General features: G+C 39.4%; 3 protein-coding genes across 5 annotated transcripts in view; 2 read left to right on the forward strand and 1 right to left on the reverse strand.

Annotated features, from left to right (window-relative positions):
• Nucleotides 1-12381, reverse strand: abraxas2 (abraxas 2, BRISC complex subunit). 2 transcript variants are annotated; one of them, XM_088350972.1, is made up of 9 exons: nt 12229-12381; nt 9069-9159; nt 8858-8894; nt 8115-8181; nt 7798-7988; nt 3734-3856; nt 3220-3304; nt 3019-3136; nt 1-793 (listed from the first exon to the last, which is right to left on the reverse strand). In XM_088350972.1, exons 1-9 carry the CDS (start codon nt 12298-12300, stop codon nt 273-275), a joined length of 1305 nt encoding a protein of 434 aa, XP_088207098.1. In that variant the 5' UTR covers nt 12301-12381; the 3' UTR covers nt 1-272. The 2 variants fall into 2 exon arrangements, with proteins under 2 accessions (XP_088207098.1, XP_088207099.1); XM_088350973.1 differs by having other exon boundaries at nt 3734-3853; nt 12229-12378.
• Nucleotides 5034-7253, forward strand: LOC148353741 (uncharacterized). Its single transcript, XM_088351987.1, has 2 exons — nt 5034-5771; nt 5973-7253. The coding sequence occupies exons 1-2, from the start codon at nt 5034-5036 to the stop codon at nt 6771-6773; spliced, it is 1539 nt and encodes a 512-aa protein (XP_088208113.1). The 3' UTR covers nt 6774-7253.
• The window catches only part of eef1akmt2 (EEF1A lysine methyltransferase 2), a 21588-nt gene continuing 17167 nt past the window's right edge, over nt 12085-16505 (forward strand). Inside the window, exons 1-4 of one of the 2 annotated variants that reach the window (XM_088350975.1) lie at nt 12085-12507; nt 12642-12707; nt 16237-16351; nt 16451-16505. The exon at nt 16451-16505 is cut by the window's right edge and continues 53 nt beyond it. In XM_088350975.1, the coding sequence (XP_088207101.1) occupies nt 12410-12507; nt 12642-12707; nt 16237-16351; nt 16451-16505 (334 nt within the window). In that variant the 5' untranslated portion in view covers nt 12085-12409. The remainder of the gene's footprint in view (nt 12508-12641; nt 12708-16236; nt 16352-16450) is intronic. The other variant, XM_088350974.1, reaches the window with a different exon arrangement.

The following is a 16505-nucleotide window of genomic DNA, read 5'->3' on the forward strand; positions in this document are numbered from 1 at the left end:
CATCCTCCTTGTGTGGATTACCCCAAACGCCAGACAAGTTCCCAATTAAGTTCCCAGACAGCACCCATTCAAAAATAATAATAAGCATACAAGGAGAACTAAAGAGCCCCCTCCCAGTGAGCAAAGTTTCCCCTTAAAATGGAGATAAGACAACAAAAAAAGACATAACGGGATGCCAGATGCACATGCCATTCACTTTGAAGACTGGCACCTTTTTTATGATTGCTTGAGAAGGTGCGTTGGTATCCCAAAACACACCTAACGTCGCGTTTCTATGAGGCTTGCGAGCCGTGAGCGTCCCCGTCGGGGTCCAGGGTGGACGGTCGACTTCGAGGTAAAATGCTGACAGGGGTCACAGGGACGCGGGGGGTTTCGCTCACCAGGTTCTCATATTCGCTACTGTCCTCGTCTTCCTCGTCAAACTCCTGTCCTGCCGCTTGTCTGTCTAATGAGTCCGAGCTTGACCCGTCGCCATTACCGAGGTATGGTGAACTGGGCACGCTGATGGGATTAGAGGAGGCAGAGGCAGTCCCAGGTCCTGGTGTAGGGTGTCCAGGCGATCCTACTGCTTGGGGCCGGGGGAGCAGAGCTGCACTGGTGGTGGTTGTGGAAGAAGACGAGAGCAGAGAGTCAACTTGGGACTGAATGTCTGCATATGAAGGCGGGTTGGGGGAGATGCTGGGCCGCTCGGGTGCAGATGGTGTGTGGAAGGATATCCTAGATAGAAAAGATGTCTCGGAGGGTTCCGTATTCTCTTCTGGAGTGGAGTGTGTGTTCTGTGCCTCACGTAGCTCTGTTAAGTACGGAGACAATGTCAGCAAAGTATTCATGTTTTATTGCCCTGACTAGCATCCAGTGTTGGCACTAACGTGTTACAAAGGAACGTGTTCCGGAACAAAATTACAGTATCATCCAGACTAACATGCAGCTGAACTCCCGTGTTTGGCCAAAAATGTGAAAGGCTTGAGGAGTCATTGCTGTCATGCACTTTCTGGACACATTTTCACATAATACCTATGTTTTTTCTTTACTAATGTTCACTATTTTTTTATGTATTCTGGTGCACCTTAAAGTGCTTAAAATACTGTATTTTTCTTGGTAATGAGTAATGTAACACATTAAGAATTTTGTAACCTAACTGTCGTAACAAAGAGTTGCGTTAATCCACTAGTCATTAAAAGCTGAACATGAATGTAACGTCCTCTGATTGTTAACCATTTGTCCTTTCCTCACAATGAAACATACAACTCCCAATCAGCCAGCAACATTTAGAAGGGTGGGCATGATTATATCCAAGTAGAAATGACAACTGTACACAGATAATGTGGCACTTTCTCAAGCACAGAGCACGAGGTAGCTGATTTTCTCTCGACTGATATTCTCCCTACCACTAATACCTGCGTCTAAGCCGTATTTACAACTATTAAATACTGAAATCAAGGTGTCAGTTTATATCCAAATTCAATGCGGTGAGCGTAAACAAAGTTTACGGTAGAAGTGTGCCAAATTCTGGTCTTTTTGCAATACACCATGTCTGGAGAAATAAAGAAGGAAATGGTGGAGTGGTTTGAAGCCCGGAGAATAAATGGCTATGTTTTTGTGAGATAATAATGGAATTACTTCGTAAATGAAGTAACTGGAAAGTGTACCCGTTTTTCAATAATGCACCCAACACTGCTAGCTAGTATCCGCCTCAGTGCCAAAACTATATTGGTGTAGTATTTCTGAAACTCATCGATTTTATGTCTTAACACGATTAAAAGTCTGAGAAGGCGTAATCATAGATCAGAGTTTGTGGCCCAGTTGTTTTCAATAATACAGTTAATAAGTAGCCTTTTCTTCCCTATTTATAATTTATTTATGACAATTTGTTCATTTTTGGTAAAAATCCAACTACGAGATGCCTGCTCACTATATTATTGGCAATTGGTCAAGCGAAAACAACCAATTTCAGCACCACCAATTTTTGTTGAAAATAATTGGTCATTTGTTTTCTGCAATCTTGCTTTTTACCAATATATTAAGTTCAAACAAATTGGAGGAAAATAAGTGATGTAAGTTTTAAAACGTGTGCCAGAAATTCTTGCATAAGTATTCAAAATCAAGGACCCCATTTCTGCATTGAATGGTGGTTAACATCAATCATTTTCTGCCCATTTTTACTGATTTATTACCAGTCGAATATGTTTACTACCCTAAACATTAATCCACTGAGGATCGTTTACATTTTATACTGCCAAGAAAAATCATGATTGCTTGATAATTTGTTCAAATTCTTTTGTGGCATCAAAAAAGAAACTAACACAATTTCTTGATATGACGGACAACTTTGCTCATTTTATTTCTATTTGATCGTTACTGTTTATTTTAAATCTTATTCAAGTCCTTTTACTACCTTAAAAAATACAATTTTATAATTTTAATATACCGTAACCTAATTATTGAACTCAGCTAAACTTCATTCTACCAGCAATATCAGATTCAGTTGCTCATATGACATCATTTTTCCAATACATTTGCTCCCTCTGTTTTGTTTATTAATAGGGGTGGGTATTAATTTGACTACATTTTTTACTTAACAAAAACTGTGATTTTTTTATTTTTTTTATGAAGTTATCTAGTTACAATATAAGTCTGGTTCTGAACTTTGACATAATGAGATACAATGTCAAAATAAGCCATGTAGCAGTTATGTCAAATGGTCTTGTTTTTATGGTGTTAGAATGACTCTGCCTATGTGGTCACATCTCTCTAATCATTTTGCCAAGAGTGAAAGGCTTTTTGAGCTAGGTCAGGTCGACTGGTTCTTTAAATAATGTACCATGCTGCTTTTGGAGGGTACTTTCAGTTCGCCTATGACTGTATAGTGGCTGCTTTCAGCAAAACATCTTAGGTAAAAATCTACCATGTTGCATCACTCTTGTTGCTCACCATTGATGGATATAAAATAGTTTAACCCTTTAAAAGGACGACACCTGTTGCACTACTTATTTCCCCCCAAAATAAAACGGTACTTACTTCTCTCTTCTTCCGCAACCTTGAATTTCCTGAAGTCAATTTGTTCTTTTAGCTTTTTCACATCATCTTGAATTTTCTCCTTCACTCTTTCACTTTTCTCGACCTCCCCGCACACTGCCTTTAAAAAAAGATGATAGAGAAAAATGAGTAAATACCGTAAATACTATTTTTTGGGTTGAAAGGTTCTGGAAGCGTCCTCACTTGAACTTTATCTTGCAGCGCACTGTACACTTGATAGATGGTCCGAATATCCTTCATCACGCCATCTTTGTCGAAGAATTCTGCCCTGCAGACAATATTCATATCATCGCAGATTATACACATTCAATTCTTAGAAAGAAATCTGGAGCAGTCTGGTTAAGATTACTGCAGTTACATTTTTGTTGTAATCAAAGTGAGACACATTCTACGGTCCATTAGTCACAGTCAGTTCAGAGGAAATCTTTTAGAAATGGGCAGCCGGCAGGAGTTATTAGCTGCACCAAATCGATGCTTGTTTGTAATGTGCGCCCTCGGGTACAGCCGTCAGCTCATGCAATAATTTGTCATGCTGCTGTTTTGGAAATTAATCAGTGATGGGCCGGTGGCTGAGTGCAAATTAGTAAATGTCTTGCACTAGCATGTGCCCTAGTGAAAGTTATGCACACACAGATGTTGCAGGGCCAACAGTCACACTGAAAGCAGCACCCATTTGTGTTAGGAGTGCAAATATTACCCGTGTTCTTTGATGACCTTGGCGTAATTGAGCGAGGTGTTGGGCACAGAGGCGACCTTGTACTCCTGCTGGCTGGTATTGCCAAGGTTGGGGATGCTGAGAGTGGTTCTCTGGTTGTACCTACTGAGAGCAGATAAATGCTTAGCACCCATAGGTTTGAATATCTAAAAAAAAATCTTGAGTGTACAAACTTTTTAGTAGAAAATTATGGTTTTGGTAATCAATTTTATTTACATTTTCCTATTACACCATACCAATATCTCATCATAAATGAGTTGTTAAAATGTATCCAAACCACACCTAGACAATAGAGAATATGTATACCTGTCCATTTATCAATTAACCCATGGATTTTAAAGTACCTGTGGTTTGTAGCAAACAGAAAAAGATGGCAAATTAAAAACATAATAAACAAGCGATCATTAAGAAAATATTATGAGCTACAGCAAACAAATACACTATATAACCTCTACATCAATTGTCAGACAGAGGTAAAAAAAAGTGCATGTGATATAATCGCCACTTAAGTTTGGCACCTTCATTAAACGCAGTGTTAAATAGGCAAATAAATCTTCATCTCATGAGTGACACATGAGTCAGGGGTCAGCAATAAATGATTGGTGAAAAATTAATGCCATTAATTGCGAAAAATTAATGGAATGGTTGCTTAAATTCATAAATCCATTTATTGCAAAATTTAAATAATTAGCAATTATTGCGAGTTTGCGACCCATTAATTGCGAAAATATTCGGGTTTTTTGTTAGTCGATTGCGTCAACAAACGTGCAAATTTTCTCGCCGCGCGAGCATTTCGTATGCGGTCAAGGGCACATACACGCACAATCGGGACAGTGCATGCATACGCGTAAGCTACCGTGTTTCCCCCATTATAAGGCCCAGCTTTTTATGAGAAATGAAATTCAACCTTCCTGCAAATAAGAGGCTCATATTACCTATGAAAACCGTAGATATCAACGTTATTTAACAACGGCAATGCTTTTCTAAGAAATTTTTAGCGAAAATTTATTACTTTTGCACATATTTTTATTTCAAAACCTCAATTTTTGACGATGATTTTGAAGTAAGGCCGGCCTTATATTCGGGGAAACACGGTAGCTGTACGTACATAGTGTGGTTGCAAAGCAGCTTTTTATTGGTCGGGACAAAATCGGGCTTGTTGATTAGCTCACGTTTGCCTCAAGCACGTACGTCGTGGATGCACATACGCACATGTTGTACACCACTACTATTACGCTGTATTAATTGTAATCTTCGCACGGTTATGGGACCGAAGGAAAAAATGGTTAGAGAGTACTTCACACAGATTGATGTCGTCAACGGCAAATGGCGCTGCTCATGTGGCGCCGAGCGCATCCAACGGCGCAACACCGGTTGGAGCAATTTGGAAAGCCACATTAAAAGTCAGCACTTGCAGAAAGAAAGTGATGCAAAGAAGCAGGAGTCATCCAATCCTGGATCGATAGAAAATTTCCTGTCGTCACCTTCAACCGTTTGCCGAAAAGGAATACGAATCTTCAAGTGGCTGCGGTTGGTTTGTATCGACCTGGAGCCTTTCAATGTTGTTGATCGGCCTACCATCAGGGACATCAGCAATACGGAGCCAATCTGCACAAACACCTTAAAGAAGTATTTGGCCTTGGTGACACAGGGTGTGCGACAGAAAATCGCCTTCGATCTGCCATCCCGATTCGCGGTGGTATTCGACGGATGGACTTGTTCTTCCGATTATTACGTTGGCGTTTTCGCCTCGTATATAAGCCCATGCGGTCGGGAAAGTGCTCTCCTCGGCTTCTCAACACTTTTGGATCCCAAGGCACAGACGGCTGAAAACCACCTGGTGTTCATCGAAGACATCCTTAGCAGGTACGGCAAGTCTATGGCCAACGTGGTGGCGCTTTGTGGCGACAACTGCAAGGTGAACAAAGCCATTGCAAAGCAGTGCAATGTTCCTCTGGTCGGCTGCGCCTCCCATCGCTTCAACCTCGCTGTCAAAGAACTCTTGAAGCCCTACGAAAAGGTGAACTTCTTTTCTATGCTGCTTGCTTATATCTCACAATATCTATATTGAAGACAGAGTGCACTCTGTCACAGCGGTTCCACAATATTTTTTTCACATACCCCACGCGGCCACGCCTTCTATCAAAGGAATTTTACGCAAGGCGATTTTAAGCTGCTCAAATTTAGCATATTTCTTATTTCCTGCTTTTACTTTTTTAAGGTACTCTGTAAGTTGAACTCCTTGATGGCTCGCCTGAGATACAGCACGCTTAGTGCACTACTGGATGAGTACACAGACCTTCGACCGTTGACGAGAAATGAGACACGGTGGTCAAGCACGGCAAAGATGGTGCGCAGGTTCTTCGAGCTGCAGAAAATTCTTGCAAAAGAAGTTTTCACCACCGACCCAAGGGTGATGGATTTACTTCTCAACGCAGCGGATGTTCATAAACTCACTCAACTCAACGGTGATTTGGCCAAGTTGGATTCTTTGACGCTTACTTTGCAGCAAGAAGATCTGACAGTCGCAGAGGCGAGGTACCTCTTTGATGTTGCATTGTCGTCCCATCCTGCCATGGCCCATCACCTCAGCCCCGACGCCGAAATCGTTCAAGCGTCTATGTTTGAGAGGGCTATTGTGAAAATTCAAAACCAAAAACATGGTCAACTTACGGCAAAAGAGCGTCAAGCAGTGGAGGCTCTCAAAGTCACCGAAACTGCACCGGTCGATGAAAGTCCAATAGATGAGTCATCGGATATGGCCTTCGGCCAAAATTTGATAAAACGGCGCCGCCTGAACATGATGCTGCCCACCTTTGATCAATTTATCGATACAACATTTATACTGCCAACTTCCAACATAGTAGAACACTTTTTCAGTGCTGCCGGACGTGCCTATGCGGATGAACGGTACAACTTGTCAACAAATTGCCTAGAAGCCCAACTTTTTTTGTTTTCTAACAACCGCTTCTGGGACAGCGAATTTGTTTCCCACATCGTTTCATCTAATGAAAATCTCTAACATTTTCACTATCTCCGATGTTTCTATGTTGTACACATTTTTGTTCATAAATGAATGTGTAATAAATAGCAAAACCTCTTATTACTAAGGTGTCTTACTGCGCATGATAATGTTGGCGTGAATGTTCTATCATTCACTGTTCATCTAACCTCAGTTAGTGTTCCGACAATTCGCATATTAACTTAGGAGGAATCGACAAATTATAATTATAAAACAAGCCCCAACATGACGGTAGCTGATGTGATCACCAATAACTCAGAAGATATTTTTTGTACTAAAAGTAAAGATTAAAGGGACCAGTTTGTTCGACCATATTGACACGGCTAGTATACCATTAAATTACCAATTAATGGCTAGAAATCCAATAAATACCCATTAATTGGCCTTGCCGCAAAAAAATTAATTTTAATTTTTTCGCACTTAAATATTAATTTTTTTTCCAAAAATCAATTAATGATGACCCCTGACATGAGTGTCACTGAATCCAAGTTGGGTTAGGCATTGAGGTCAGGTTAGTGTCTAGCAGGCTAATCAGCTAACCAACAATTAGCCAATTTTAGTGTCGCTGATCTTTATTACCTGTGATTGGCTGGCAACCAGTTCAGGGTGTACCCTGCCCACTGCCCTTAGATAGCTGGAATAGGCTCCAGCGGCCCCACATCTCTACTGAGGATAAGCGGTGCAGCTTATGGATGTATGGATGGATGTCTATTGCATTTGAATGGTTGTGCCACAAATGTTTTTAAACCTCTTTGATATGCAGAGGTAAGCGTGGCAACTTAAAAGGATAAAAAAAAAAAAAAAAAAAAAAAAAAAAAAAAAAAAAGAATGGATTCTTTCCCAGCTACTTTGGCAAGAGTGGAGTACTCGCTATACTTGCCAATGATTTTTCAGGGCTCAATGAAAGCTTGTTGAAACGTAACAGAAAATGTCTAAATAGGTTCACTGTAGTTCTTGTGTTAGTAAAATCATCAAGAAAATGTAGGCACAATAAGCATTGAATATCCAACTAGCCAATTAATACCTGCGACTTGGTCGGAAGAGAACATATTCCAGCGCGTGTGTGGAGCTGTTGGCAGTGGAGATGAAGCTGAAAAGTAGGAAGATGAGGTCGGGGACGCCGAGTAGCTGCGTCAGCTGCTTGTGGAGAATTTGCTCCCGAAAAGACATTTGCTGCTGTGTGTTCCGTCTAAACCGATACCAGCCAATCACATGCTGGGGAACAAAAAAAGTATAAAAACTGGTTCGGATATTTCAAAGTTACAATTGAAAATAGTGCACTTTTTCAATTGACAATTTGTATGAGGAAATAGAATCAACAAACAAGGCGGCGTTACTTACTTTTCGCCTATCTTTTAGAATACTGTTCAGATGTTCTTCATTTACTTTGCCAGCGTAGTCATAAAAGCTGTTAAGAGGTGAAAGTAATTTAGATCAAAATCCGGAGTTTGATGCCACCCCAAAATCTTGAGATGAAGCTACCTACTGCCTTGAAATGTGTATCACGCATTTAATAATATTACAAGTAGTATGAATACGGGGTGTATCTATTGACATAACAATATATCTGTACATTCAAGGAAAACTGCGGGTCAGATGTATAGACATTTCGTTCTGTATACATGTGTACAAGAATGACAAAGTATATCTGAATCTGAATCTATTGACATAACAATCAAGAAAGCAGAAGAATAACACAAACATGTTTTTGATATTTGATTAAATATTTTAACACTAAAAACACTAAACACGCATTAAACACTGTCATAAATACTTATACTTCATTTATTACATTATTTTTCTTAAAAATAGGTTAGGCAATGTTTTACCATGGACACATGCAGTAAAAAAACATTTTAGATACCGTTTTCAATAAATAACTTTAAGTTGATGCTGCAAAACCTCTCAATGCACAATTTAAAATCTTTATCCCAATACATAATAATGAACATTTATGTTTCATCTTCAAAAAAATATTTCCTTCCCCTAAAAAGGTTTAGTTACATTTTTTTTAATTGAGATGCACTGGCATGTAAATGGTGAACATAGGCAGTCAAGTGCAGAGCGAGACAAACAAACTTTACCTAAACAACCGTGCACACGGGTCATGGTTATGGATTTCTGTAGGAAAAAAACATGAGTTTTAGTTACACCATACTCAATTCTCAGTAGTAACTACAAGCAAGAGGTACCAAGTGTCGGTTGCTGAATATAAATAAAAATAACTCACAGATTAGGAATATGATGTATACAAAATGTAAAATAAACACAGAGAATTAGGACCGACAAACTTACCTACAACCTGGATGAGCTCCGCGCTGCTTATCTGTGTGTCACTAATACTGATGGTTTCCTCTTGCCTTACTTCCCCCAATAGAAAGCCCTCCTGTACACAGAAAACAACAGTAGCCAGAGCGGTGAATACCCACAGGTCAAAGCATTAGAAATGTAAGGATTTGCTGGTGTCCTCTAAATGGCGCCATTGTAAAGTGATTAGTGTCCTGCCTACTGAGCTGCTGAATAGATTCTGGACAGTGCACACCTTTATCAGAGCAAATCAATGCACACATAGAATTTTGTAGCCTTAGTTTCAATTGCAACACTCTCAAAAAGAAAAGCACACAAATCCTTTTTGAAATATGTGCTGCACCGTTAGCTGTACTCTATTGAAGTAGAGGATGCAGATGGTTGAACTGTTTTTGTAAATATGTGGTTGTTAAACAATCTTAAATAATAAGAAGACTCTGGTCAGTGAGATTTTTCTTTTGTTATTGCCATTAAGTACTGTTGTACGACACTCAGAGCTGCAACATACAAGAACAGAAAAATATATTTTTGCGTTGTTTAATTGTACGAACAAACAAAAATTATGTATTCTATAACCAAACGTTAGTCCAATATGTAATTGCAGAAAACGTGATTATTTAGCATCTTCACAATATAGGGAAAATATATTTTCCAAATGAAAAGCAAATTGCTGTCTAAATGTTGAAACTACTTAGCACCAACATTTATTTTATACTAATCCCAAAAACGGTCAACATTTTAGATTGTTTTTAATGTCATTGTCAAACATTAAGTGAACATTGTTTACCGGATTAAATGTGGCACTCCAGAATGAACAAGATGTAATTGAAAAAACTTAAATAAAAAAAAAAAAAAAAAGATAATATTAGGATGGAACGTGGGAGGAAACCGGAGTGCCCGGAGGAAACCCACGCAAGCACGGGGAGAACATACAAACTCCGCACAGGAAGTCTGGAGCTGGATTTGAACCCACGACAGGTTCCCATGACATGAACTGTGCCGCACAAGCGCTAACCACTGCGCCACCGTGCGTTCCAAAAACATGCATTTCAGGTGAATTGGCCGGTCCAAATTGTCCATAGGTGTGAATGAGCGAATGAGTTGTCTGTCCCTGTGTGCCCTGCGATTGGCTGGCAACCAGTTCAGGGTGTCCCCTGCCCACTGCCCGGAGATGGCTGGGATGGGCTCCAGCCCCCCCGCGACCCTAATGAGGATAAGCGGTACGGCTGATGAGATGAGAGATGAGATGAATATTAGGATGGATAATATTTACAAGTCAGTGTTAGTAGACAGGCCTAAGTTGTAAGTTCATCAGAAAATAGTGCCATGAAAATAATGCAGTGACATTAGCAGCAATGTTTTGCAGAATAACAATTGTTACCGGAGCAAAAATAAGGAATTTACTCAAAAACAAGACGTTTGCCAAATTGAGACCAATATGTCTTAGTACCAACATAAATTAAATTTTTGGTTTCGATTTAAGGGGACATAGTACCGGTATATAATTTAAACACTACATGTTGGTGAATCGTGTGGAACAAGAGAAAAAAAAGTGCTACACAACATAAGAAAGAATCCAAACCACAGACACTCAGAGTGACCAAACCTCACTTCTTTCCTTTTTTTTTTTTTAAATTCAAATTTGCCCAGTTTTTTGCGAAGTTTTTGTTTTTTGGGTACCCGTAGGTGCAAAGGTGACCGCCAATCACGTCAGCTTCCTCTAGGTGGGGCGTATATTATCAAAATTGGAGAGTTCATGTATTTTGCAATTAAAAAAATACATATATTTTTAATGAAAAGGTTTTTGACGACTAGGAAGCACTTGATAATACACAAAATAAAATAAAAATAAATGATCTTCCAAAGTGACAGGCAAACAAAAAATATCGACAAATATTTTGTTGTGACGCTGAAATTCTAAGGATTTATAGAATTTTAAAGCGGTTGATCGCTTAGAAAAAGTTGGTGGTTCACATACCTTTCAACTTATGTCTTCCCCATATTTTATGCTTTGATCATTTCTAATTTTGTATGCCAATAAAAAAATAGTATAACTTGTTTACACGAATAACATTTGTTTTTGTCCTACATAGTCTGGCTTGCTGTGAGTAAATATGTGCTGCATTAAGTTTGTAAGGTTTATTGTCGCATAACATGGGAATCACAATCATTAATTCGGAGAGCAATTGGCCGAAGTAACAGGTATGGATTCATTTGATATTCGATGAGCTGGCAATCTAAATTTCCTGCCTGTGGTGGATCACTGTTTTGCATTTTGTGGCTACTATCACAACATCAAGCAATTAATTGGTGACTGCTTGAAGCATGATTTTCAGCATGAATAAAAACACTAAATGAGTGTTTCCTTGCCCTCATGTAGGTTTTAGATCAGGGGACGGTGCATCGGCTCGCTACAGTTTAACTGTACGGGTCAGGTGTATCGACATTTCGTTGTGTGTGCATTGTTACAAAGAATGACAATAAAAGTAAATTATTCTATAATAGTCTGTGGTTTTCAATAATCTTTGGTCTGTGCAGCCCTTTGAGACTATTTGTGATTAAGGACGTCACAAATAAATTTGACTTGACTTAAAACAAGAGTATTAATGATTAAATTGGGAAGACTTGACACGCTCTAAAAAGCAAACCAACGCTGACGTTTACAGGAGTCAAGTTGACTGACAGCCACACCTGCTTGTCAACGCGGAAACGGGTTAGGATTAAAACCGAGATAACACTTTATTTCCATTTCCCGATTCACTTCCTTATAGTAAGAACATTAATTATTTTAACAAAAGTTAAAATTTCACCGACGATACTTGTTAGCCTCTGGGGGAGCCAACAGCTGAGTATTTCCCGGATCTTAAACCCTTCCCACAAACTATTTCTAATGCAAAATAGCACAAATGCATACGTGAGATTTTGAGTTTTCATTCGCCATAAGAGGAAAATATTGTTAAAAATACTAAATCAAGAATGGCGGGTGCCGCTGATAGATATCAGCCGGTAAATAGACGATACCATAACTAGCTAGCCCAGCAACAGATTCTGACAGTGAGCAAAGAACTCAAAACTGATAGCACCGAAGACCGACGCAAGGGAGGCTACACATCACCCCGCTTTAGATAACGCGACGCAGGGTACTCACGTGATCCGAGTTGCTGTTGGCGCTGTGATAACACACAGAACTAAAAGTATAACCTGAAATGGATGCCGCCATGATGGAAACATCCCTATCAATCCCACTGCTCCCTGCGGTTGAGAAGGCGCTGCAAGAGGCGCAAAGCCAGATGGGATATGTGGTTCTTTAACCGCACAAATAAAAAAACATGGACGCCGCCGTAAGCACCAGGCATGTTTCCGACTCAGAAGAGGACAGAGACTCGGATAACGACTTTCAAAGTTCACGGTTAGGAACAAAAGAATAGTAAGTATATTAAGAAAGTACTGGTGTGATGAAATCATAACAAGTGTTTGTGTGCTGTTATTTCAGCCATTCGTAGCAACGGGCAAGCTAAGTCAGTCCAAACTGGATGATTGTTGTTGTTTATTCCCCTGCAGTTGGGAAGATGCATACCAAAAAGAATTGGAAACATTCAAAGACATTGGGGACTTTGGTGAGATTTGGTAACTAATCATAATTATTATTAAGTATTAAGTCAAGTCATGTTCATCTGTATAGCCCTTTATCACAATAAGTCTACAGTATTTTCAGACAACCAAGTCACCACTGGTAACCTCTAAATAGCAAAAACTCAAAATCAGCTTGACCCCCGAGCCCTGAAAAATAGAGGTTGTTGTGAGGTAAATAAAGTAGTCCAAACAAATCCATAAAATTATTAAACGTATTTGTTGTGATGATATAATAAACAACCGCAGTACACTCTTATTTCAGTAACAAACAGTACTGTATTGTCACCACCAATTGGGTACTACGATGATTAGTATATAACATATTTGACTATTGTTATTATTAGAATTATCGATATCGGACCGATGTAATATGTATATCCGTGAGGTTTTCTTATATTTAGACACCAAAGAGGAGCTATCTGTGAAATGTAATTAATAAGGAAGATGAAGGGTTAGGAAAAATAAGCGTCTGCTTCTTACTACCCCTTTTCAAACATGTAATGTTCACATTATTTTTGCTATTGAGCCATTGTTTTTGTCCTGTTTTTATTTTCTAATGTTCGAAATAAAGTTTTCATTCATTCAATTAAGGGCTATACCAAAAAAATGTTACTTGACTTAACATTTGCCCCTTAGTATATCATGTTGACCACTAGGGAGAAGTGCAATACAGACAATCTATCAAAAGAAGTGTTTCACAACATGTGATTCATTTCTATATAGACCTTTACCACAAAATGTCTGCACAGACTACCATTACAGCATCCCCTGATCTTAAACCTACACGAGGGCTTGGGAAAAACAAAAAAAAACTTCAGCAGGAGATTTGAAAAACCTTAAGAGCTGCAATGGATTTTGCAAGGGCATCAACAGGCAATGCACAGTCGACATCAACAATTAACATACCGTATTTTCCGCACTATAAGGCGCACCTAAAAGCCTTTTTTTTTTTTTTTTCAAAAGCTGACCATGCGCCTTATAATACAGTGCGCCTTATATAAGGATCAATATTAAGCTGCAAAGTCTTGCAACTAAAGCAAGCAGCCACCGACTAGATTTTCCCCCGAAGGCGAAGTCGTCCGCGGTGTATGCTGGGATTTATGTACCAGCGTTTTATTTCCTAACCAATGTGTCAATCATCATTTGAATCAGTCACTATTGGCTAAACTTATTCGGAGGTAAAGAGGGCGGATCCTTTTTATCATTTAAAGGCTCGCATAGGCTTAAGGGGCAAAACAAAGCCTGCAATTGGCCGAAAAACATGAATGTGAATCACAGGTTGGGTTGCACTACGGCAGGGGTGTCAAACTCATTTTGACTCAGGGGCCACACGATAGAATAACCATTCTGTCGGGGGCCGGACTAGTAGATTAAAGAGAAAGAAAAGGAGAGATAAAGAAATAAGAGAAATAGGGAAGGTAAAGGAGAGATGGTGGGACAAAGAAATAAAAAGAGAGAGAGAGAGGGAGAGAGAGCGTGAGAAACAAAAGATAAAAAGTCGTGAGAGAGGGGGAAAAGAAAGGGAGAGGAAGAAAGAAATCCAAAGAGAAATAGAAAGACAGAAGGAGAGGAAAAGCGCGAAGGGTATGAAAAAGGAAAAGAGAGAAAATGGAGAAAAAAGGAAGTTGGAGTAAAAGAGGTTAAAAGACACAGAGGAAGAGAAAAAGAGACAGAGTGAAAGAGACAGAGAAAAAAGGGGTGAGAGAGAGAAACAGAGAGAGAGAGAAAAGGGGAGAGAGAGAGAGAGACAGAGAGAGAGAAAAGGGGTGAGAGTGAAAGAGAGAGAAAAGGGGAGAGAGGGAGACAGAGAGAGAGAAAAGGGGTGAGAGAGAGACAGAAAAGGGGTGAGAGAGAGAGAGAGAAAGAGAGAGAGAGAGAGACAGAGAGCGAGAAAAAGACAGAGAGAGAGAGAAAAGGGGTGAGAGAGAGACGGAGAGACAGAAAAGGGGCGAGAGAGAGAGAGAGACAGAGAGGGAGACAGAGAGAAATAAATACAAGTACAGTGTCTTTGTGAGAGGCACCTTTATTTGGCAACATCAAGTTGACATATTTCAACTTGCAGCTTGTTTTTCTCTTGCGCTTCTCTGAGTGTTTTCTTGCGGGCCGGATTCCATCCCTTAGCGGGCCTGATCTGGCCCGCGGGCCGCCTCTTTGACACCTGTGCACTACGGCATAGAAAAAACATTTTTACTATTCTGTATTTGTAAATATTTTACTCTCCTGGATTTACTACACTCACGGTTGTAAGAAAACCATTTTCCCCCGAAGGCAAAGTAGTCCGCGGTGTATGCTGGGATTTATATACCGGGGTTTCATTTCCTAACCAATGTGTCAATCATCATTTGAATCAGTCACTATTGGCTAAAGTTATTCGGAGGTAAAGGGGGCGGATCCTTTTCATCATTTGGCTCGCATTGGCTTAAGGGGCGAAACAAAGCCTGCAATTGGCCGAAAAAGATGAATGTGAATCACAGGTTGGGTTGCACTACGGCATAGAGAAAACATGTTTTTCTATTCTGTATTTGTAAATATTTTACTCTCCTGGATTTACTACACTCACGGTATTAAGAAGACCATGGTTACGTGAAGGCTGCAAGAGAACTTAGGTGAGCTATGCGGATTTATATCTTGTTTTAAAACGATCTTGATGTTTCTGTGATGAGTCTATTTTTAAACTAAATTCAGTTCAAAGTGTTTATCGTCATATGCATAGTAAAGAACCCAGTTTCCCTGCACAATAAAATTCTTACTTTGCTGTCCACACAGTTGCCAGCAAAAAATAAAATGGAAACTAAGAAATGTTTGTTTGGTGCCATCGAACGGACACTGCATCCGCACGTGTCTATGACACGTATTTGTTTCCTTGCAAGCTTTCGAAATGTTAAGGGGGTAATAAGTTTGACTGAACTATCTGACTGTTTTGTCGACGTTCCCATTGTAGCGCCTTATAATCCGGTGCGCCTTATGTATGTAAAATATAGGACCAAAAACTATTTTTTTGGGGGGTGCGCCAACACAAAGGAAATTATTATTATTATTATTATAACCCAGTGCGCCTTATAGTGCGGAAAATACGGTAATCAAAAACTGAAATCATGCAAAAAGTCCAGCTGACAGCAACAACAAGCTTCCTGTTCAAAATCTTAGCCGATTTAGCAGGTTTTGAATTATGGCATGCATCAAGTCCGGGTGCCGGTCCAATGGATTACAAGGCATGCACCGTGCAACATCCAGGCTAGCCCTTCCTTAGTCCGTTACCGGAAAGGATAATAGTTATTGAGTTGCGTAAGTAGTAAACTGAGAAATTAGTCCTCAGAATTTTACAATGTTTTTTTCAGAAGTTTAGGATTTGTTGCCAATTTGAAGCTTTATTCGTGAATTATCATCTTCATCCGATAATATATTTTAGTATATATTAGAAAATTGTATTTGTTATTTCTAATTCCAAGTTACAATATAAATTTTACGGCGATTTGAAATATGGTCTCAATTAAAATCTCTTATATCTCTACGTTTTATAAAGGTTTGGTGAGGAAAGCATGACACGCGTGCTAAAATGGATGGACAATACAAATATTTCAAAAGACGCTGCCATTTTGGACATTGGCACAGGAAATGGAGCCTTTTTAGTTGAGATGGTGAGGTGTAAAATAAAACTGTATTTTAAAATAAAATACAGACGGAACCATTTTTTGATAATTCAAACGATAAATGTGTTTTTTATCTTTTGTAACAAGGCTAAACATGGATACCAGAATTTAACAGGCATCGATTATTCCCCGACCTCTGTGG

The sequence above is a fragment of the Urocampus carinirostris genome, chromosome 13 (assembly GCF_059441175.1).
Source record: "Urocampus carinirostris isolate Australia breed hairy pipefish chromosome 13, RoL_Ucar_1.0, whole genome shotgun sequence".
Lineage (NCBI taxonomy): Eukaryota > Metazoa > Chordata > Actinopteri > Syngnathiformes > Syngnathidae > Urocampus > Urocampus carinirostris.